We start from the raw sequence: 23,915 nt of genomic DNA, 5'->3' as shown, positions 1-23,915 counted from the left end.
TACTATTGCTCTGTAGTATAGTTTGAAGTCTGGTATCGCTATACCACCTGATTCACACTTCCTGCTTAGAATTGCTTTTGCTATTCTGGGTCTTTTATTTTTCCATATGAATTTCATAATTGCTTTATCTATTTCTACAAGAAATGCTGATGGGATTTTGATTGGCATTGCATTAAACCTATAGAGAACTTTTGGTAATATCACCATTTTGATGATATTAATTCTGCCTATCCATGAACAGGGTATATTTTTCCATCTTCTAAGATCTTCTTCTATTTCTCTCTTTAGGTTTCTGTAGTTTTCATTGTATAAGTCTTTCACCTCTTTTGTTAGGTTGATTCCCAAGTATTTTATTTTTTTTGAGGATATTGTGAATGGAGTGTTTTTCCTCATTTCCATTTCAGAGGATTTGTCGCTGATATAAAGGAATGCCTTTGATTTATTCGTGTTGATTTTATATCCTGCCACTTTGCTGAATTCATTTATTAGCTCTAAGAGTTTCTTTGTAGACCCTTTTGTGTCTGCTAGGTATAGAATCATGTCACCTGCAAATAGTGATAATTTAAGTTCTTCTTTTCCTATTTTTATGCCTTTGATTTCTTTCGTCTGTCTAATTGCTCTGGCCAGTGTTTCGAGAACTATGTTGAACAGAAGTGGTGAGAGAGGGTATCCCTGTCTTGTTCCAGATTTTAGAGGGAATGCCTTCAATTTTTCTCCATTTAGAATGATGCTAGCCTGAGGCTTAGCATAGATTGCTTTTACAATATTGAGGTATGTTCCTGTTATCCTTAGTTTTTCTAGAGTTTTGAACATAAAGGGATGCTGTACTTTGTTGAATGCTTTTTCCGCATCTATCGAGATGATCATATGGTTTATTTTTAAGTCTATTGATGTGGTGAATCACATTTATTGATTTTCGTATATTGAACCATCCTTGTATCCCAGGGATGAATCCTACTTGATCATGGTGCACAATTTTTTTGATGTGTTTTTGTATTCGATTCGCCAGAATTTTATTGAGGATTTTTGCATCTAGGTTCATTAGAGATATTGGTCTGTAGTTTTCTTTCTTTGAAGTGTCTTTTTCTGGTTTGGGCATCAGGGTGATGTTGGCCTCATAGAATGAATTTGGAAGTTCTCCCTCTTTTTCTATTTCCTGAAATAGCTTGAAAAGTATTGGTATTAGTTCCTCTTTAAAGTTTTTGTAAAACTCTGCTGTATACCCATCCGGTCCTGGGCTTTTCTTAGTTGGTAGTCTTTTGATGGTTTCTTCTATTTCCTCCATTGATATTGGTCTGTTTAGGTTGTCTATATCCTCCTGACTCAATCTGGGCAGATCATATGACTTAAGAAATTTATCGATGCCTTCACTATCTTCTATTTTATTGGAGTATAAGGATTCAAAATAATTTCTGATTATCTTCTGTATTTATGAAGTGTCTGTTGTGATATTGCCTTTTTCATCCTGTATGCTAGTAATTTGAGTTCTCTCTCTTCTTCTCTTTGCTAGAATGGCTAAGGGTCTGTCGATCTTATTTATTTTTTCAAAGAACCAACTTTTAGTTTTATCAATTTTTCAATTGTTTCTTTTGTTTCAATTTCATTAATTTTAGCTCTGATTTTAATTATTTCTTGCTTTCTACTTCTTTTGCTGTTGTTTTGTTCTTCTTTTTCTAGGATTTTGAGATGAAGTATGAGATCATTTATTTGTGGGTTTTTTCTTTTTGTAAGGAATGAACTCCAACCAATGAATTTTCCTCTTAGAACTGCTTTCAATGTGTCCCATAGATTCCGATAAGTTGTGTCTGTGTTTTCATTTAACTCTAAGAATTTTTAAATTTCCTCCTTGATGTCTTCTATAACCTATTGATCATTCAGTAACCTATTGTTCATTCTCCAAGTGATGCATGATTTTTCCTTCCTTCGTTTATCATTGATTTCCAGTTTCATTCCATTATGATCAGATAAGATGCATGGTATTATCTCTACTCCTTTATATTGTCTAAGAGTTGCCCTGTATCATAATATATGATCTATTTTTGAGAAGGTTCCATGTGTTGCTGAGAAAAAAGTGTAACTGCTTGATGTTGGGTGGTATATTCTATATATGTCAATTAAGTCTAGGTTATTAATTGTGTTATTGAGTTCTATAGTTTCCTTATTCAACTTTTGTTTGGAAGACCTGTCCAGCGATGAGAGAGGTGTGTTGAAGTCTCCCATGATTATTGTATGATGGTCTATTCGACTCTTGAACTTGAGAAGAGTTGTTTGATGAACATAGCTGCACCATTGTTATTTATGATTGTTATATCTTGTTGGTGTATGGTTCCCTTGAGCAGTATGTAGTGTCCCTCTTTATCCATTTTTATTAACTTTGGCTTGAAATCTATTTTATTTGATATGAGTATGAACACTCCTGCTTGTTTCTGAAGTCCATATGAGTGATATGATTTTTCCCAACCTTTCACCTTCAGTCTATGTATGTCTTTTCCTATCAAATGCATCTCCTGTAGGCAGCATATTGTTGGGTCATGTTTTGTGATCCATTCAACTAGCCTGTGTCTCTTAATTGGTGAGTTTATGCCATTAACATTTAGGGTTATTATTGAGATATGGGTTGTTATTCCAGCCATATTTGTTTATTTATGTTACTAAACATGGTTTGTTTTCCTCTTTGATTATTTTCCCCCCTTTACTGTCCTACCTCCCACTGTTGGTTTTCATTGTTATTTTCCATTTCCTCTTCTTGTAATGTTTTGCCGAGGATTTTTTGGAGAAATGGTTTTCTAGCTGCAAATTCTTTTAACTTTTGTTTATTATGGAAGGTTTTAATTTCATCTTCCATCCTGAAGCTTAATTTTGCCGGATACACAATTCTTGGTTGGAACCCATTTTCTTTCAGTGTTTGAAATATGTTATTCCAGGATCTTCTAGCTTTCATAGTCTGTGTTGAGAGATCAGCTGTTATCCTGGTTGGTTTACCCCTAAATGTAATCTGCTTCCTTTCTCTTGTAGCTTTTAAAATTCTCTCCTTATTCTGAATGTTGGGCATCTTCATTATAATGTGTCTTGGTGTGGATCTCTTATGATTTTGCACATTCAGTGTCCTGTAGGCTTCTAGGATTTTTGGGATTCTGTCTCATTCTTCAAGTCTGGGAAGTTTTCTCGTATTATTTCATTGAATAGATTGCTCATTCCTTTGGTTTGGACCTCTATACCTTCCTGTATCCCAATGACTCTTAAGTTTGGTCTCTTTATGTTATCCCATATTTCTTGGATGTTCTACTCATGGTTTCTTAACAGTCTTGCTGAGCTGTCTATGTTCTTTTCAAGTTGAAATACTTTGTCTTCATTGTCTGATGTTCTATCTTCTAAGTGATCTACTCTGCTGGTAGTATTCTCAATTGAGTTTTTAAGTTGGTTTATTGCTTCCTGTATTTCTAGGATTTTTGTTTGTTTGTTTTTTATAACCTCTGTTTCCCTGTATAGTTGATCTTTTGCTTCCTGGATTTGTTTATGTAATTCATTGTTGAAGTGATCTTTCATTGTCTGATTTTGCTGTCTAATGTCTTCCTTGAGACTCCAGATCATCTGAAGCATGTATATCCTGAATTCTTTATCTGACATTCCATCTGCTGCAAATATTACCTCTTCTAACGTTGAGTTGACCTGCATTGCTTGTGTTCCTTTCTTTCCTTGTCTCTTCATACTGTTTGCGATTCTTTCTGCTTGGTGAAACTGTTGTGTTATTGAATTTCTCCCCTATATATTTGTATTGCTCTTGTATAGTTGCAAAGTCTCCTGCGCATGCGCGGGCGGCGGCTCTGCTCCTCCTCCAATTGGGGCAATGTGCCTACCACACCGGCATGCTGCTGGGCCTGTTCTGCCGGTAGTAGCAGGTCCGCCTAATTGCAGGCGTGGGCAGCGGCTCTGCCCCTCTGTGGGCCGCTGGGCCTTTTCTGTTGGTGGTTGCAGTTCTGCCTACCTTGCAGGCGCGGGCGGTGGCTCTGCCCCTCTGCGGGTCACTGGGCCTGTTCTGTCTGTCAGTTGCAGGTCTGGCCTGTTCTGTTGGTGGTCGCAGTTCCGCTTACCTTGCAGGCGCTTGGGGGGAGAAGCTCTGCCCCTCTGCAGGCCGTTGGGCCTGTTCTGGTGGTGGGTCACAGGTCCGCCTACCTTGCAGGCGTGATTGGCCGTTCTGACCCTCCGTGGGCCCCTGGGCCTGTTCGTTGGTGGTCACAGTTCCTCCTACCTTGCAGACGCGGGGGGAGGGGGTGGCTCTGCCCCTCAGCAGGCCGCTGGGCCTATTCTGCTGGTGGGTCGCAGGTCCGCCTACCTTGCAGGTGAGTGGGGCGGCTCTGCCCCTCCGAGGGTCGCTGGGCCTATTCTGCCGGTGGGTTGAGGGTCCACCTACCTTGCAGGTGTGCGGGCGGCTCTGCCCTTCCGCAGGCCGCTGGGCCTATTCTGCCAGTGGTCACAGTTCCGCCTACCTTGCAGGCGCAGGGGGAGGGGGCAACTCTGCCCCTCAGCAGGCCGCTTGGCCTGTTCTGCCAGTGAGTCGTAGGTCTGCCTACCTTGCAGGTGCGTGGGCGGCTCTGCCCCTCCAGGGGTTACTGGGCCTGATCTGCCGGTGGGTTGCAGGTCGGCCTACCTTGCAGGAACGTGGGGCGGCTCTGCCCCTCCGTGGGTTGCTGGGCCTATTCTGCTGGTGGGTTGCAGGTCCGCCTACCTTGCAGGTGTGGTTGGCAGCTCTGCCCCTCCGCGGGCCACTGGTCCTGTTCTGTTGGTGGTCACAGTTCCCGTAATGTTCTGATTTTAGGTCTTTACGATATATACTGACTTGTGGCATCGCTGAGTCATATGGTGGTTTTATTCCTAGTTTTTTGAGGAATCTTCATACTGCTTTCTAGAGTTGTTTCATGAATTTGTAGTCCTACCAACAATATATCAGTGTACCTTTTCCCCCACATCCTTGCCAACACATATTATTTGCATTCTTTGATAATTGACATTTTGACTGGAATGAGACGAAATCTTAATGTAGTTCTGATTTGCCTTTCCCTAATTGCTAGAAACGTTGAACAGTTTTTCATATATTTGTTTGCTATTTGTATTTTTTATTTAAGAAATGTCTATAGTTTTTATATAGATGATGAATTATTTTTTTTCATTTTCTATCTAAGTTTTTGAAATAAAAATTATTTCCTTCTATCTAAAGTAAAAGCTATTCTTTTGAAATATCACATTAGTAAAGATTTAGATATCTTATTCTGATGGTTTTCTTTTCAGTCATTCTTTCAGTGAATATTATATATACTATTTGTCTTGTGTACATATGTGTAATATTTGCTGTAGTATTTAACTTTCCAAAGGTATGCTTTATATTGATATTCGTGAGTTTTAGTATATCAACTTTGATATACATATAAAGATATGTCATTGAAATTATCTTCCAATGTAAAATATAATTTCATTCATTTCCTTTATTCTCATATACTTACAATTATTGTGAGGATTTTATATAAGAGCTGTTTCTATTTAAGGAATAATGAAAGTTGGCTTATGATTCTAAATTATAGGTCATGGAGAATTACTATTTTGTTGGTTTCCTGATTTTAACTATTATATGTTTAATTTGGCCAGTGATGTTTTTTTTACATTATTCATCTTAATTTATTCTTTTATTCATTTTTTGTTTTCCTGTTTCGTTTTTTTCTAGCTTGTGATGAATGGAAAACATTACCGAAACCAAATCTTCATAGAGATGTCAACAGATTTGGACACTCTGCAGTAGTCATTAATGGGTAAAAGAACATTCTGAACTTTTAGAGGGTCAAGGATGTGAATGCTTGATGCATTTATTCATTCTCGTATTCTTTGTGAAAATCATCCATTGGTATTTAATGGCACTGGATTTTATGTACCCCTATTCTATTGTGGAATACATTTTGGTTTATTAACCATATACTTCATTATTTTTTATTTAAATGTATTTGAGGGGTAGGAGAGTGATCAAGCAAAGATGCTGAGATAAAACTTTAAGTACCTTTTAAAGTCATCTGATTTTTTTTTTTTTTACTTTTTCCAGAGATCAGATAAAGAATGACTCTTCCTTTAAAAGGATCTAACTGAAGTGATGGAGAGGCTAACCCCTGTTTCTACCAATGAGAACAAAGAAAGTGAGAATTAGATTCTCATTTAGTTTTGTCCTTGACTAAATACATGATTGTTTGGACAAGTCTCTTAACTTCTCCAGACTTGACTATCCTTATATCCCTCAGGAAACTGAGCTGGAGGGTCATTAAATTACCTTTCTCCTTTAAGTTAATATGGTTTTTAAATATTTCAATAAGAAAAATTCTGTAGTGTGGACTTAGGTAACAGTAAACAATATGCAGTTTATTCATTAGCTTAAAATGTGTAATTCAGAATGACATTTTTATTATTATCTTATCCTAATTATGTAAAAATTCTTCCCTATTGCCACACAATGGCTTGTTAACCACAGTGAAGCGGTGTATATTATCAATTGATTCTCAAAAAAGTAATAAATGAAATTCAGTGTGAAATATAAAACCTCAGGCCTTTTCTGTTGAAAATTGTGTTTGATTTTTATTTTATTTTTTAATAATAAAAGATTTTTTCAACACATCTTTCTGACCTTTTACATTTACTATGTTAACAATATTTTGAGAAATAAAAAATTATGCTGTTTTGGGGGGCATGTCAAAGTTCTTTGGTAGTGGTTAGTATTAATTTAACATTGTCTAGGCTTCTCTTTCAAAATTAAAATTTAGAAAATCTTTTTGATATTTTACTCTTGATATTTTTATTTTAAAAGTAAATAACTACAAAAATAATTCTGTATGTAACTTCTTAATACTGTGTGTATTAGAATGATTAATTAAAAATTATTTCAGGTTGCAGTTCTAAAATGCATCTTATCATTAATATAATATAGCTATTAACTATTTCTTAAAAATTGTTTTCTGCTTTATTAAAGCAGTAGATATTTTTCTGATAAAAGGAATGTCGTAATTCTTGGTCCTTCAGTTTTCTCACATTATGTTTTGAAAACTTAATGTTTCCTTAATTCTTTATGATTTATAGAACATTTTGGATTGTATCTGGCAAGTCATAAAGAAATCTCATATTCGTTATTTTGGTGTTTTCATATCATATTACACGTTAGAAATATGATTTTAAGGTACATAGTATTTAAAAATAATATAAAATTTATAGTCAAATTTATTTAAAATCTAATTAGAGACTTTTAATATGTTTGTTTAAGATTCTTGTTTTATTTTTAATAGGTCCATGTATGTATTTGGGGGATTTTCTAGTGTACTCCTTAATGATATCCTTGTATATAAGCCTCCAAATTGCAAGGCTTTCAGAGATGAAGAACTTTGTAGAAATGCTGGTCCAGGGATAAAATGTATTTGGAATAAAAATCACTGCGAATCTTGGGAATCTGGAAATACTAATAATATTCTTAGAGCAAAGTGCCCTCCTAAGACAGGTAAGCTTTTATTTTTTGTTTTTCCTCTTTCTGGTATTGAAACGACTCTGACTGGAAATAGAATTTTATTTTTTTAATATGAATTACCCTAGAAGATTTCAGAAATGAAAAACTTATTATCCTCTGAATTATAATATGTGACTCAATAGGAATTAATAATTTAATATCTTTGTTAGCTACTTTTAACTATATTTTTGAAATCTGTGTATTATATCTTATATGTAACACCATCCATATGCATGAATTATTTTGTAATATAAATTTAAAATGCCTTAAATATATCATTTTAAGAAATATTACATAATTCAAAGAAATAATACAAGATGATTTATTTTGCATTTGATATTTTTCTTCTTCCTAAATTATTACCATGCCATATCTTAAAGTTAAATGTTTTTTTAGAATTTGATGATCAGTGTTCTAATTTTATGTTTCTTATAAAATGTTGAATGAGTAAATCAGGCTTATAAAAATTATCAGTCAGTATTATTTTATTTATGTCTATTTGCTTATAATCTGGATAAAAATTGTTAAGTTTGCTTTGAATTGGTGAAGGCTTCTATATATTTTTGAGGCTATAACAACAAATATATTTTTTAAGTTTTGCTAATCTATATTAACTTAAATTTCTCTGAATATATTTGTTTAAAGGACAGTAAAAAATAATTTATTCAGTTCTTTATCTTCCAAAATGTATAAATTTAAATGTCTGGAGGATTCTGATAGATTGAATTGTTAAGATGCAGAAAGTAGGTATTTAAAATCTTGTAAACACAAATAAGCTACCAGGTTAACTTCATCCTAGAGAACTGTTTTTGCCAGCGTAGTTTTTTTTTTTTTTTTGGTTAAAAATGTCTCAGTGATCCTTAAATAGATATTATAAATGTAAGAAGTGTGGCAATTTTCTTTTTTTGTCCCAATGTTTTTTATCTCCCATTTGTATTACAGCTGCTTCTGATGACAGATGTTACAGATATGCGGATTGTGCCAGCTGTACTGCCAATACGAATGGGTGCCAATGGTGTGATGACAAGAAATGTATTTCAGCCAATAGTAACTGCAGTGTGGTTAGTATTATGGGTGAACAGTGATGTACTTAACGTTGCTGCATTATATCACTCCCTCACTCACCCACCATTTGGTAGTACAGTACAAAAATAGAACTTTACACATTAAGACATTAAATATGTAGGGAATCATTCACTTATTGGTACATTATAAAGTCAGACTGGAGTTTTTTGCTCAGATTTTTCAGTCTAGATTCTGTTTTGGATATAGTAATTTTCATTTATGTTTGTGGATAAGACTAAAAAATTTTTAAAAATTAAAAAAAAGACTAACTTTAAATGTTATCTTCTTTACTGATAGAAATAGGATTATTTAGGTGGTTGAAATCATTTCCATGGGATTCCTATATCAAAAGTGATGTCAGGCTAACATTTTGTTCATATACTTTTTGTTGAAATATAACCAGAGATGTTGATAGTAGTTTCTCTTCTGTATTTAGATTATTGGCTCTGAACTTGAAGCAATTTGTCCCATGGGGGACATTTAGCAATGTGTGGAGAAATTTGTGGTCATCAGAACTATAGAGCGGCTGCAGGCATCTAGCATGTAGGGGCCAGCGATGCTGTTAACCCTTCTACAATGCATGGAATACCCCTTCCACAGCAAATAATTATCTGGCTCAAAATGTCAATAGTGTTGAACCTCTTTTGTAAATGAAGGACTACTAAAAAAAATTCCAATATTAATATTTATAGTAGATGAAAATGAATTAGGAGCAGCAAATTTAAGACTTTAAGTGGATAGAATCAAAGTATCATATTTTAAAAGAATATATCAAAAGCTGTAAGGGAAATTTTAAAAAAGTAGTATTCAGTGGATTAAAAGGCTTTTTTTTATTAGTCTATAGGTTAAGTAAAAAGAAATAATGTGTACATAGATTTCCAACTAAGTACAGTATTTAGTGTGTTACTATTTCTAAATTTTTACTAGTCAACAAATGGTCCACATATTTTTCAGGATAATAGAAATAAAAGGTTAAAAAAAAAAGAAAAGGATTTGTAAGTAAATGGATGGAGTTGGAGAATATAATGCTAAGTGAAGTAAGCCAATCCCCCAAAACCAAAGTTTTCTTTGATATAAGGATGCTGATTTATAATAGAGATTGGGGGGAGCATGGGAGGAATAGACAAACTTTAGACAGGGTAAAGGGGAGGGAGGGGAAAGAAGGGGGCATGTGTGTGGGAAGGTGGTGGAATGAGATGGACATCATTACTCTAAGTACATGTATGAAGACATGAATGGTGTGACTCTACATTATGTATAACCAGAGATACAAAAAATTGTGCTATATATGTATATTATGAATTGAAATGCATTCTGCCATCATATATAATAAATTAGAATAAATAAAAAAATTGATAACTAAAAAAGGAGGATTTGAAAATAAGTAAAACTTATGGTTATATCATCTAAAAGTTTTCCTCAATAACCAATAATATTTCAAAATATTTAGATTTTATGATTTTATTCTAAAATAGTATTCAAACTTGAAAAGGAGAAAAATTAGCAGTTATTGACTGATTAGTTTGAACCCTTTTTCTTTCATACATATTTTGTTGGTATATACTTTCTAGTTTTATAAGTTGCTCTAATAACAAGCTATGCTTCAGTTCTGTTTGAGTTTTAACGTAAATATGACATAACTATGCATTGAAAATTTAAATTATAGTTTTATATTTTCAATAATATTCATTTAATTGAAATTTATTTTAATGGAAATAGGTGCTAGGTAAATAAGACATAGGAATAAAGGACTTGTACTTGGGTTCTTCAGAGAAACAGAGCCAGTAAGATACATACTATGTACATAATATTTATAATAAGGAATTAGCTCACATGAGCCAATTATGAAAATTATGAAATGTCCCATGATCTGCCTGCCATCTGCAGACTGAAAGCCCAAGAATATTGGTGGTGTAAATTCTGGTACAAGAATGGAGGCTTGTGAAGCTGGGCATGGCACAAACTTATAATCCCATTGGCTTGGGTAGCTTAGGCAGGAGAACCCTGAGATCAGAGCCAGCCTCAGCACCAGGGGGCGCTAAGCAACTCAGTGAGACCCTGTCTCTAAATTAAATACAAAATAGGGCTGGGTATGTGGCTCAGTAGTTGAGTGCCCCTGAGTTCAATCCCTGGTACCCTCTCAAAAAGAATGGAGGCCTGTGAATCAGTAGCTCTAGTGGTGTAAGTTCTGGCCAAGGACAGGAAAAGACTGCCTGAGCTCAGTAGTAGGGAACAGAGAAATTCTTTTCTTAACCTTTTTGTTGTATTCAGGCCCTTGGTGTACTGAATGATTATCCATCTTCAGGAAGGTATTTTGCTTTTCTGAAGTCTATGGATTCAAATGGTTATCTCATTTGGACTCATCCTCATAGACATACCCAGAAATAATATTTAGCAAAATATTTTATCTGTATCCTGGTCAAATTTACACTTAAAATTAATTTTCATGTAATTAAAATAGAAAACATTATTGATTAAAAATTGCAAGAAGATTTTATTTTAACCTTTCTGAATAACTGCATAATTGTAAAAAATAAAAATTTATATCTCATGGCTCTCTATGTAGGCTAGGAAGTTAAACCATGCACGGACAGATTCAGATCTGGTGAGGACCTGATTTCTGGTTCATAGAAGGACCTGATTCCTGTCTTCTTAATGCTTTCTCCCAATGGCAGAAGGGAAGCTACTGTTTCTTCAGCTCTGTATAATGTTACCAATCCTAAATTTGAGTACTTTGCCCTTCTGACCAAAATCACACATAAAGTCCTACCCTCCTGATACCATCACTTTAGGGGTTAGGCTTCAACATATGAATTTTGGGGTATACATTCAATGCATGCAGACATTTGTATGTGTAAGATGAACACGCTAGGTGAAAATACACATCTCAAAACTCACATTATGTAAAATTGCTATCAAATACTATTTATAATGTGTGATTTGGTTTATATTTTATTTTTAATAATGTGTTAACAAGGAATGCATTGGATAACAGTGTACACAAGGAGATAGTATGCACTTATTAATGTTTTAATTTAATCTTTTAGCCAGTTTTATCAAAACGTCTGGTGATTAGGCTAAACCAAGTGCTACTGGATACAAAAGGTCTATAGAATTTTAGACAAAATTATGTGTATTGATATTCTATTTCATTATTTAGCCATATTTTCTACAAGTTGCAAAATTTTTTTCTAATACATCAACTAATCTGTATGTTTCTCCTGGATTTACATTTGAAATTTACATCTTAATATAAGGAGAAGATTAGGAGCGTAATGGTTACTCTCCATAGCCAGTTTACTAATGCACATCTGGTTCATTACATCAAAAATGTAGCCATGTTTCAGAATAACAGTCAGACTTTTTCTATTATTGGTACATTGTTCCTGTGAGAGAAATGCAGTTTCATCTGTTGTACTTGTTCAGTATCAGTAAATGACTCTATTGTTCTTAATGAAGAGCAGTAGAATTATTGGATGGGGATTCTGATGTTACTGTCATTATTTTGAAGACCAACATTAAGCTGTTATTTCTTCTCTTATTCCAGCATGTTTAGCCATACTCCTGTCATTTTTATAAATTACTTTATTTAACAATTAAACTTGATTTATTTCTTTTCAGTTAGCTGGCAAATGTTTAAAACTATACTTTTAATGATCATGTAAAATAATGTCAACAAAATCTATTAATCAGAAAAATATCCAGAAAAAAGTTTATATGTTCATAATGAAAATGTGGTGATTGAATAAGTCACAAAGTAACTTGAAATTTATAAATATGTATAAAATGGGATATTTTATAGAAAGTAAAGATGAACATTATATATGGGTACTTTTATTTATATTACAGCAAACGTAATGTGCTCTAAAGAAATTAATACCTATGAAATGGAAGTGACTGTTGTGTATTTTATAAAGGAGAGTATTATTCTTCGTGAATAAATATTTAGTGAGTGACATTTAAAATACCTAAAAGGATAAAAATTGTTTTAATAATTTTATATGTAGGATAGTTGTTCCTTAATTTTAATTTTTAGCCTATTTATTGAAGATATTTAACTCTTTTACATGAGAAGGTCTAAGGAAAACATTTGCATCAAATACACAGGAAAGATTGTTGTAAGGCTTAGGGTGCAGAATTAATTGTTTTGTATTTTTTTCATCATAAATGGAATCACAGGAAGAATTGAGTAAAAATTTTTAATAGCTGATTTTCCAGGAGGTAGACTTTGTCATAGATAATGAAGTCATGTGAGGTAGTTGAACCTAGGTTTTTAATAAGGAACTACAATCAAAGTTCCTATATGGCCTTTTTTCTTTCTTGACCTTTAATCTTTAACTTCAAGTTGCAATGATTATATTATGTAGTAGTATTAAAAAAATTTAGAAGCTTTTTTAAACCTCTATGAAGGAAATATGACAGGTACATGCAAGAGACACATTAACTTTTATTTAGGATTGTGGAAGTAAAATTATTTTGAGTTATTGTGAAAGTATTTTTTCAGATTGTATTGGATTTTCATAAATCTCTCTCTCTCTCTCTTTTTTTACTACTTATCATGTTGTGCTTTATTTCCAAGGGTTTGCATGATATTTTATTAAGACTGGAATCGTATCATGTTTTCATTAAGGGCAATGACTTTATATATTGATTTTATTTAATTGTAAGCTATTTTCAAACTCTTTTAAAAAAGTTTTCATTACATAGATTCAATTTCAAATTGTACAATTTGCACAAGTTTTAAAATTAATTTTAGAATTTATATATGTCAGCAGAATGCATTACAATTTTTATTACACATAGAGCACAATTTTTCATATCTCTGGTTGTATACAAAGTATATTCACACCAATTTGTGTCTTCATACATGTACTTTGGATAATAATGTCCATCACATTCCACCATCATTTCTAACCCCATGCCCTCTCCCTTTCCCTCCCACCCCTCTGCCCTATCTAGAGTTCGTCTATTCCTCCCCTGCTCCCCCTCCCTATGCCACTATGAATCACCCTCCTAATATTAGTGAAAATATTTGGCATTTTTTTTGGGGGGGGATTGGCTAACTTCACTTAGCATTATCTTCTCTAACTCCATCCATTTGCCTGCAAATGCCATGATTTTATTCTCTTTTATTGATGAGTAATATTCCATTGTGTATATATGCCACTTTTTTATCCATTCATCTATTGAAGGGCATCTAGATTGGTTCCACAGTTGAACTATTATGAATTGTGCTGCTGTTTTTTGATGTGGCTGTATCTCTGTAGTATGCTATTTTTAAGTCCTTTGGATACAGACTGAGGAGAAGGAAAGCTGAGTCAAATGGTGCTTCCATTCCCAGTTTTCCAAGGAATCTTCATACTGCTTTCCATATTGGCTGCACCACTTTGTAGTCCCACCAGCAGAGTCTGAGTGTTCCTTTTTCTCCACATCCTAGCCAACACTTAATTTTGTTTGTATTCATGGTAGCTGCCATTCTGACTGGAGTGAGATGAATCTTAAGATTTTTTTTAATATTTATTTTTTAGTTATAGGAAGACACAATATCTTTATTTTATTTTTATGTGGTGCTGAGAATTGAACCTAGTGCCTCATGCATAGTAGGCTAGTGTTCTTCCTCTGAGCCACAACCCCAGCCCGAAATCTTAAGAGTTTTGATTTGCGTTTCTCTAATTGCTAGCAATGATGAACATTTTTTCATATACTTGTTTATAGATTGTATATCATCTTCTGAGAAGTGGAAGTTTTTTTTTTTCAATAAGAACTCATTCTAATTACTACAACAATAGTTAAACTTGCTAAGAGAAAAAATTAAATAAATGGAATTTAGCCTAGTTTGAGCAAAGAACAATTCATGAATTGGGCAGAACTCTGAACCAATAGAGGTTTGGAGAGCTCCTCCCCAAATCAGTTGGTATTTATAGCAGGACAATAATAGTAATATACAGAAATAGCTCAATTGGTTACATGGATGCTTGCCTTACTTGGGAATGGTGTGATGATATAATTGCCTTATATGGACATGGTCTGATCAGCTGGCAGCCTGTGATTGTCTGAGATCATTTATCTATTGCAAGCATGTACTCAATAAGTAAGTTGCAGTTTGCTTACTTACTATGTTAGCTTGCAGTGCACTATGTATAAAGGTAAATTAGTACCAAATTTAATGTAATAAATAAATGACATAAGTAAGAGAGTTCCGATTCAGTAGAATTGGATTTAGAGTTGGAAAAATGTATTTATAAAGTTCACCAGGAGACTTAAAATACACTGATGTTTAAGAATCACCACTTGTGCAATGATGAAAAACAACATGCTTTATCTTTTGATTTTCTAGTCTGTCAGAAACTACACCAAATGTCATGTGAGAAATGAACAGATTTGTAACAAACTTACTAGCTGTAAGAGCTGTTCACTGAATTTGAATTGTCAGTGGGATCAGCGACAACAAGAATGCCAAGCTTTACCAGGTAAAAATTTCAAAATTTGGTAAATGAGTTGTCTAGTTTACAGATGACTACCATTAGAGTAAAGTGTTTTTAGTGTAAATGTTATATTTTCTTAAATTAAAGCAATGAGCAAGGATCAAATTATAATATTAGAATAATAACATTGTTGTTTCTTTAAGAAAAATTTCATAATAATACATTGTTTTTGGTTCTTTTTATTATTTTATTTTTTTATTATTACTATGGACTTTGTTAGATACCTCTTCATTTTAAGATATCTTAATAACAGACAACAATAGGTACTCAAAATTTATTATCCAGATTTAACAAATGTTAATATTTTGTCATACTTGTTATGATTTGAAAGTGCCCTTTATTTTAAAAATTCATTGAATATTTCTATTTTTATTAACTATGACATTATATAAATATTATTTGTTTTTATAAGAATCTAAATTGTACAGTCCAGAGCAAAGCTCATTTTAAGTGATTACATTTTATTTTCAGTTAGGATTCTTATTAGATTCTAAGTACTTTTCCTTTTAAATGTGAAAGATAATGACAGAAAGTAAAAAGAAAATAATTTAAGTGTTTAATGAGGTTCATCTTTTTGTTGTACAGATGAATTTAGACACATGGTGGCAAAATGACTAGCTCAAAACCTCATGTGTTGTAAATGGCAAAGTTGTAACTATTAAAAGGGTGTTTTATTTTTGTTTAATTTTTGCCTATTTCCCCTCATGAAAAATTTTTGAACTGGGGGCTGGGGTTGTGGCTCAGTGGTATAGCACTTGCCTCACGTGTGAGGCACTGGGTTCTATTCTCAGCACTGCATATAAATAAATTAATAAAATAAAGGTCCATCAACAACTAAAAAGTATTTTAAAAAATTTCTGAACTGATATAATTCTAAAAAATATTGGAAAATTTAATCAGATTTCATGTCTGAAAGATAATTTTTCTTACAAATTCATGTAATAAAATGAAAACTTCTTTGCTTTTAAAATGTTATTGAGGTTTTAGAATGTTTATTTGTCTGTTTTCTGTTACTATAACAATATATGATTCTGGGTAATATATAAAATAAAGAGTTTTGGAGTCTGAAAATTCAAGATCCAGCAACTCCCTAGGTTTAGCCTCTGATGAGATTCTTCTTGGATATGTTACATTATGACAAATGGCACCATGTTAAGAACACATGGGAGAGGGAGAGGTCACAAGGTAAGAAAGGAAATGAGAGAAGAGAGAGAGAAAGAAAAGGAGAGAGAAACATAAATTGGGGAGGAACCAAACTCTTAATAACAACTGTCTTGTGAAAACTAACTAGGGTCCCAGGAGGACTACATTAATTTCTCTTGAGAGCAGTCCTCTCAATGACCTCTTACTAAGCTCTACCTCTTAAAGGTTCCAACACCTCCCCTGATGTCATACTGGTGACCACACTTCCAACTCATGAACACTTGGAGGACATACATTCTCAAACCATATCCAAACTATAGCAGGATATTTCTTCAAATTTTGAATTTTATTTATTTACTGATCTTTAAAGCTTTTAAATAGTAATATGTGCATATGTTATAATTTTGAGAAAATTAGAGAATATTAGTTTGGTAGGTAGGATTTGTGAATCAATATGAGATAACAATAAAAAGTTGGAAGTAATATTGAACTTTAACAGTTGAGCTACAACATTTAACATGTAGATCATTTATAATGCTTCAGAGTCTCCTGTAAAAGACAAAATTCTGGACCAAAATGAAATTTGACTATAAGAATGTATATATTTAAAGGAAGATTGCTTCAATCATAAAGTAATTTGGTTGTCATCAGAAGTTTGGAAAATATAACAGTGAAATTATCTTTGTTAGTACCCATCTCCTTATTCCTTAGGAATTAAATATTACTTTGTATATGGATTCTACTTTATATGTACAGTAACTCTCCTTTCTACATTAGTATTTAATAAGCAGACAACTGGGTATATCTCATCTGGTTTCCATTTAGCTTGTCTCAGTAAGTAAGTGCTCTCAAAAGTGGACTCAAAAGAGCATTTTTCCATGAAAATTGGTGAACTGCGTTTTTTTTTTTAGCGCGTCAATCTCATATGAGCTAGACAATTTGAATTTATCTCAGTAAACTTACTAAAAAAATTAACTGCTTTCCTTTTAACAACATAGCTGAGTTGACACTCAATATTATAAAAGCCCAATAAAAATATTTGGTTTATTAGTATAATTTAGTTTAGCTTCAAAGGCCCATCATTTGTTTTCTTTTGTATGATTTGTCAATCAGTTATTTTTGTTTTAATTGAAAAAAAATAAAGAGGCAAAAATAATCTAAATCTTTTTTTGATTCAGTAAGGTAGGAAAAAATCCCCACAATTTAACAAGATTTTCATAAGGAAAAGTGATTTGGTACTCCATCTTCTTTAAAACCAAAAGACTGCTGCACATTTGATCTCAAAATGAAAGAAAGCAAGGTCATACCCATAGATATTAGATGATAATTATAATTTATTGAGGGATATTGGTAGAGTACACTTGTAATGGGATTTAAAATTATAACTCTAAGTTAATTAATATTTTTAAAATTATCAGTGTTAATATGATCAAAATCTCTCTATATAGTATCCATTAAGAAAGATCTGTGGGGCCCTCAATGATTTTTAAGAGTTAAAAACTGGGCTGAGGTTGTAGCTCTGTGGTAGAGTGCTCTCCTTGCATGTGGAAGGCACTGGGTTTGATCCTGAGCACCACATAAAAATAAAATAGAGGTATTGTGTCCATCTACAACTAAAAATATATTTAAAAAATGAGTTAAAAACTAAGATATTTCAGAACTACTGCTTTAGAACAGTTCCTAAGAGTTGCAGGAGTACATTAGTCCTTTTCTAAATTGCAAGAGGCACTGCTGTGTTTAATGTAATATGGAGAATAAAAATCTTACCGAGTAGATCAGTGTGTTCATGAAACACTGCATTGTTCATTAGTACACTCTAGAGCAGAACTTTATACTATATGTGTTTATAACATATGTTTTAGAGACTAGGTGCTGTTTTAAGCTTAGCTGGACTACTGTAGATAAACTATTGCTGAATAGTTATTTAAACTCTAGTAAGGCAAGAAGACCTATGTAAAAAAGATTCTAGAAAGCAAAAATTAGAGCTTTTTAATAGCTTTTTTACAAAACATAAGTGGAATGAAATGATCTACTCATGCCTAAAGAATCAAAGAACCTAACATACTAAAACAGTATACCTGGTCCCTGGAAATTAGATTTGGAGGTCAATTAGCCCACATATAGAATTAACTTTGAAATTGCTTTTGTTTTATTCTGATAATTTTCTCTTAAGGTGATCTTAGCTGGACTTTAGGACATAAATATAATAGTGATTTTGTTTACTGAATGAAGTATTAAATGCTAATACACTATTGAAAATCTAGCAAGCTGTCAGTATAATTTAATAGTTATTATAGAGCTACAACTCATCTTGTTTAATAATTAAAGAAAAAATAGGGTCTTCTTTTTTCATTCTCCAACAAATTATTAGACAATTTTATGTTAAGATACTGAAAATGTTTTATTTAAAATGTAATTTAAATGATATGACGTTATGTTACAATTCTGAAATAATTAAAAAATATATATGCTCTCAAAATAAGACATTTTTTTTCTTTGACTAGCTCATCTTTGTGGAGAAGGATGGAGTCATATTGGGGATGCTTGTCTAAAAATCAACTCCAGTAGAGAAAGTTATGACAATGCAAAACTTTATTGCTATAATCTTAGTGGAAATCTTGCTTCATTAACAACTTCCAAAGAAGTAGAATTTGTTCTGGATGAAATACAGAAGTATACCCAACAGGTAACCATAACTGTGCTATCAATACCCCATAACTCTTAGAAGTGATTAATTCTAATTGTTTTTTTAAAATACATTCTTACTAAATTCTAGAAATGAAAGTGGAATTGATTTAAAATGATAGCAGGCAGAGGATTGATTCTATATGTATATTTGGTAATAAGTTTCTTATCTCATGTTTTACACAGTAAAGCAATGCACTACCAAGAAATACCAAGAAGTGATTTCATATGAATACATACTCTTAACATTTGCATATAATTTAATAATTTTAATACCACTCTGTATAGAGGGGCAGAGATGATTTTGGCTTGAAGATTTTCAGAATAGAGATTATCAGTTACATGCTATGGCAACACTTAAATAATTCTGTGTTGGTATAGATGATTTTAAGCAATATTGTGGACAGTATCTCTGCAACTTAATAGCAAGTTAACCTCCCTAATTCTGTGTTACTCATTTGTAAACTGGGATGATAAAAATAGCTATCTGGACTATTAAAGTAATAAATGAGACATTACATATAAAGATACATTTTATTTTTGAGTATTTACTATGATCATCATTATTATTCCCATTTATGGAATATTACTTTTTTGTCTTTGTCCCCAGCACTGCTATTACTACTCTTTCCAAGAATCATTTAGAAGATTAATTATTAGGTAACAAAATTAACTTATTTGATGGGTAGTTAATATTGGAATTCATTAGAGAAAACTATTTGCCCTATACTAGTTTTTTATTTTTTTATGATAAATAACTAAAATTTTTGCAGGGACATTCAGTTCACTCTCATTGCCTATCCTAATTTTTGTGATGGTATTAACATGTATATTTCTCAAGAAACCCAAATAATGGATAATATAGTTTCTAATGTTAATTGTAATCTTTAAGTCCAAAGATCTCTGCCTCATTAATTTAATATATTAATTATATTTTTTAGCTTTTAAAAATAGCCAAGTATTTTGAAGTTCATCTGATAATATGAAAATTGTTGGCCTCATGACAGATTTTGTTTATGCCTGGGACTAATAGGATAAAAGAAAACTATACTAATTAAATTTGTATTACCAGTTGATTCATAAAACTTTGTTTTGTGAACTATAGTTATGTTTTCTGAAGGATGTACTGGTATTTATTTATTTAGTACACATTTATTAAGCACCCTAAGTGTACTTGGCAATCTACTGCTTGCCGAGAATGTGGAAATAAAAAGACAATCATTGCTTTCAAATGATTTTAGTGTAGGGGGATTTTAGTTAGAGGGAAACAAACACAATTATACTAAATTGATAATTACAATGATAGATGTCCACAGGGTGGTAGGAGATGATAGAGGGTAGACAGCTAGTCAGTAATGTGTACTTAAGGAGAGCTTGTATGAAATGGTTTAGCTAAGTTTTGTAGGAATTGGAGTAGGCCAGTCCTTGAGGATGTTTGTAAGGCAGTCTGAGAAAATTCCTCCTTTTTTTTTTTTCACACTTTGAGAGCTATAAGCTTAATGGCTGGAGGAAAAATGAATGTGGTGACATAGAGAGGATCTATTGATTTTTAAAAATATTTTGGAAATATGTGACAGGTTTTTCTTTTTTTATTGTTGTTGTACTGGGAATTGAACCCAGGGTTTTGCACATGCTTAGCAAGCTCTCTACCACTGAGCCGAGTCCCCATCCCTAAACTAAAAGATTCTATTGTTTATTTGTTTTATTTTTGTAATGGTAAGGATTGAACCCGGTCTTGTGCATGCTAGGCAAGCACTCTACCACTGAGCCACATCCCTTGCCCTGTACTTGTTTGTTTTAAGTGGTACTGAAGATTGAACCCAGGCAAAAACTCTACCTCTGAGTTATATCCCCAGCCCCTGAGGTATTTAAGTTTTATTTTTAAGCATATGGAATTTACAACATAAATTAAGATCTGTTTATATTCTTGTTAGGAGTTTCATGTCTATAACTACAAAAAAATGAGGAGTAATTACCAGAAACATGTAAAAATTATTAAATACCTGCTACTTAGGAAGACCTTATTATCTGCAAGAACCACATTTTCAGAGTTTTGGAAAGTATTTAGCATTAAAGCTCTACTCTCTTTTCTTGGTTTAAAACATTATTTTTAGTTGCTATCATATAATCTTGAAATATGCCATTTTAGAAGTTGTATATCTCAGGATTTTTTGTGTCAGTAGCTATTTTTTCTTGCCTATTATAAATCATAAAAATTTGGCTAATAATTATTTTGAATCTGTGATGAACTTAGACTTGATAGTTTGCTGACTAGTAAACTATGTAAGTGAAGAATGTTTTGTTTTATCAGAAAGCTAAGCTTTTAGCAGAATTTCAAAGTGGAAACTTCTGCAAGGTGACATTCCATTAGGCATATCTTTATATAAAATGAAATATATCCCGAGTCATTGCAGTTGTATAAACTTAAGATAACCCTTCCTTGGCAAATAAAGATCAACAAATCCATGCACTTGAAAGAGATATGTTGGGTCAAATGATCATTTACTTATCAGAAATGGCTAATGAAATGTTACAGTGATTTATGGTGTGCTGCTATAAATTTTCATAATATAGTAATTTATCTTTCATTTTCAACTGCCTGTCTGGTTCATTTACTGAGTAATAGTTACTTTAAATGTTTTATCAGCTGCTTCATTTTTGTTTCTCTTCTCTTCCTATATGATTCTTATCATGATGAGTTAGGGAGTAATATTTCATTTTAAATGACTTGTCTTTTCCATAGATAGTTGGGAAATATAGGCAGAATTGCTGTAATGTGAAACATACTGGTTAATCTGAAATATCTATGTTGGATTGATTATCCAGAAGTTGTTATTACCAAGAACTTTAAAAATGTTGTAGCTTATTATTAAAATATCTTTTAGAATAATGTGTGAAATATATGAGGACACGAGTGAAGCAATATGTGTGTTTTCAAAATTAGAAACACCATTTAATAAGTTCCATCTCTGTATCAGGCATTCTGCAAGATGGTAGAAAATAACCATTTTTATTCTAATGAACTTTGTTTAGAAAAATTTCTTGATTAATTACTTTACTGTACTCTATTGGCAATATGAGATATATCATGATGAAAATTCATAAGGGATTTAATTTTTTTGAAGAAATATCTGTTGGGAATATCTGTATAAAATTCATTATATTTATGTACTTTGCAAATTTCTAGTTCTAAAGCTATCTTTTACACCTCTAGGACCATTTGTACAAAATAATTAGAATTAATAATGGAATAAATATCATTTTTATATTGATGGAGAGGCATATCTTTTCTCTACCCTGGCACCCTATAGTTTAATAATTAAAAAAGGAATGATGTGCAATTTTGAAACAATCTTACATGATAATAAATATTGGTACCTTAGTATCTCAGAATATATATGTATTATATATATTAAAACTAAGGTGTTTATAATCTAATAGAATTTTGTGATGATAGTAATTTGCATCAAGAATATTTCATTTTTTGGATAACCATAACATTATATAGCATATTTTAAATCACAATAATGAGTAAAATAAAGTATGTAAATATAGATTAGATTTTGATTTAAGTCTAATTTTGTTTTAATTTAAGTCTAAATATTGCTGAAAGCATTAAGAATAGTTATGTGGTTTTTGTGTACCTATTAAAATTTCAGAATAAGAATCATATGTTATCAGTTTTCTTGAGTACTTTATTAATGAAAGTGGATGACATTTAATCTGAAGTTGTGTAAAATGAACTTCGTAGTAGTGAAGGTCTGAATTAGGAGAGTCAACTACTCCTTTCTCAGTTTTTTTTTGTGAAATCATGTTATGAAGTATTCATTTAGATTGTATACTGTGTTTGTTGATTTTGTTTTCTGTTTTTGTACAATGCAGATGGTGACAATTTATCATTAGATTCTTAACCCCATAACCAATTAACCCTTTAATTTGATAGTAGTAATAATATTGACAGGTGCAGCAGTAGTGATATGTTCAGTTTTATAATGATTTTGCCTCATATGATAGATATTTAAATTAGGCATTTATTTATACCCCCATTCCATAGAAAACAGACTCATAAAGGCTAAATAAATGACCCTAAACATGTATATAAACAATAAAACTATAATTAAAATAGTGTTCTATTCTACATCATCTAAAATGTGCCAGGATTATTAATTATTATTGGTACTAAAATTGACTACTACACAGGTGGTTCTGTATACTGTCCAGTGTAATTTTAAATTGAAATCATATTTTTATTTGATGAAGAACACGAGTCAGTAGTTTTACATCTAACTTTTAAAAATGCCTCTTTTCCTGTTTACAGAAAGTGTCACCTTGGGTAGGCTTGCGCAAAATCAATATATCCTACTGGGGATGGGAGGACATGTCTCCTTTTACAAATACGACTTTACAGTGGCTTCCTGGTGAACCAAATGATTCTGGATTCTGCGCATACCTAGAAAGGGCTGCAGTCGCAGGCTTAAAGGCAAATCCTTGCACATCTATGGCAGATGGACTTGTCTGTGAAAAACCTGTTGGTAAGTATTCCTGAAAATTAGCATTTATTTAAAAATGTTTTTTTTCCTTTTTTGGGGGTAGGGAGGATGAATACCAGGGATTGAACTCAGGGAGACATCTCCAGCCTTATTTTGTATTTTCTTTAGAAGACAGGGTCTCACTGAGTTGCTTAGGGCCTCACTGGCTTTGACCTCCTGATCCTTCTGCCTCAGGCTTCTGAGCTGCTAGAATTATAGTCATACACCACCACACTGGGCTAAAAATGCATTTCAAGCCCTCTCTGCACCATCTTTTTCCAGGGTATAATCTGAAGTAATTCACAGCATCTTTTTATGATACACTGATTCCCTGATATTTATTTTTATCCACATTCCCCACTTATTGTTTTTTATCTCAGCATTAATTAAAAATATTGTTTTATGAATCTATTTACTAAAATAGTGTGATTATGAATATATGGTTGTAGTTATAGTATAGTAATAATCTCTTAATTTGCTAAT

The 23,915-nt window shown here is 32.4% G+C and overlaps 1 protein-coding gene across 12 annotated transcripts in view; it reads left to right on the top strand.

Annotated features, from left to right (window-relative positions):
• The window catches only part of Atrnl1 (attractin like 1), a 694,372-nt gene that overhangs the window by 136,080 nt on the left and 534,377 nt on the right, over positions 1-23,915 (top strand). For 11 of the 12 annotated variants that reach the window (XR_013437181.1, XR_013437180.1, XM_078044839.1 and 8 more), the window contains exons 11-16: positions 5,717-5,801; positions 7,311-7,519; positions 8,468-8,586; positions 14,928-15,060; positions 18,723-18,904; positions 23,222-23,435. Coding sequence is in view for 9 of the 12 variants with exons in the window: in XM_078044839.1 (XP_077900965.1) it covers positions 5,717-5,801; positions 7,311-7,519; positions 8,468-8,586; positions 14,928-15,060; positions 18,723-18,904; positions 23,222-23,435 (942 nt within the window). In the remaining 3 variants the exon portion in view is untranslated. Of the gene's footprint in view, positions 1-5,716; positions 5,802-7,310; positions 7,520-8,467; positions 8,587-14,927; positions 15,061-18,722; positions 18,905-23,221; positions 23,436-23,915 lie in introns of those variants that run through there. The other variant, XR_013437183.1, reaches the window with a different exon arrangement.

Source organism: Ictidomys tridecemlineatus, chromosome 1, assembly GCF_052094955.1.
Source record: "Ictidomys tridecemlineatus isolate mIctTri1 chromosome 1, mIctTri1.hap1, whole genome shotgun sequence".
NCBI lineage: Eukaryota > Metazoa > Chordata > Mammalia > Rodentia > Sciuridae > Ictidomys > Ictidomys tridecemlineatus.
Note: the sequence above shows the minus strand (reverse complement) of the source record. Positions and strands in the feature narration are given on the sequence as shown.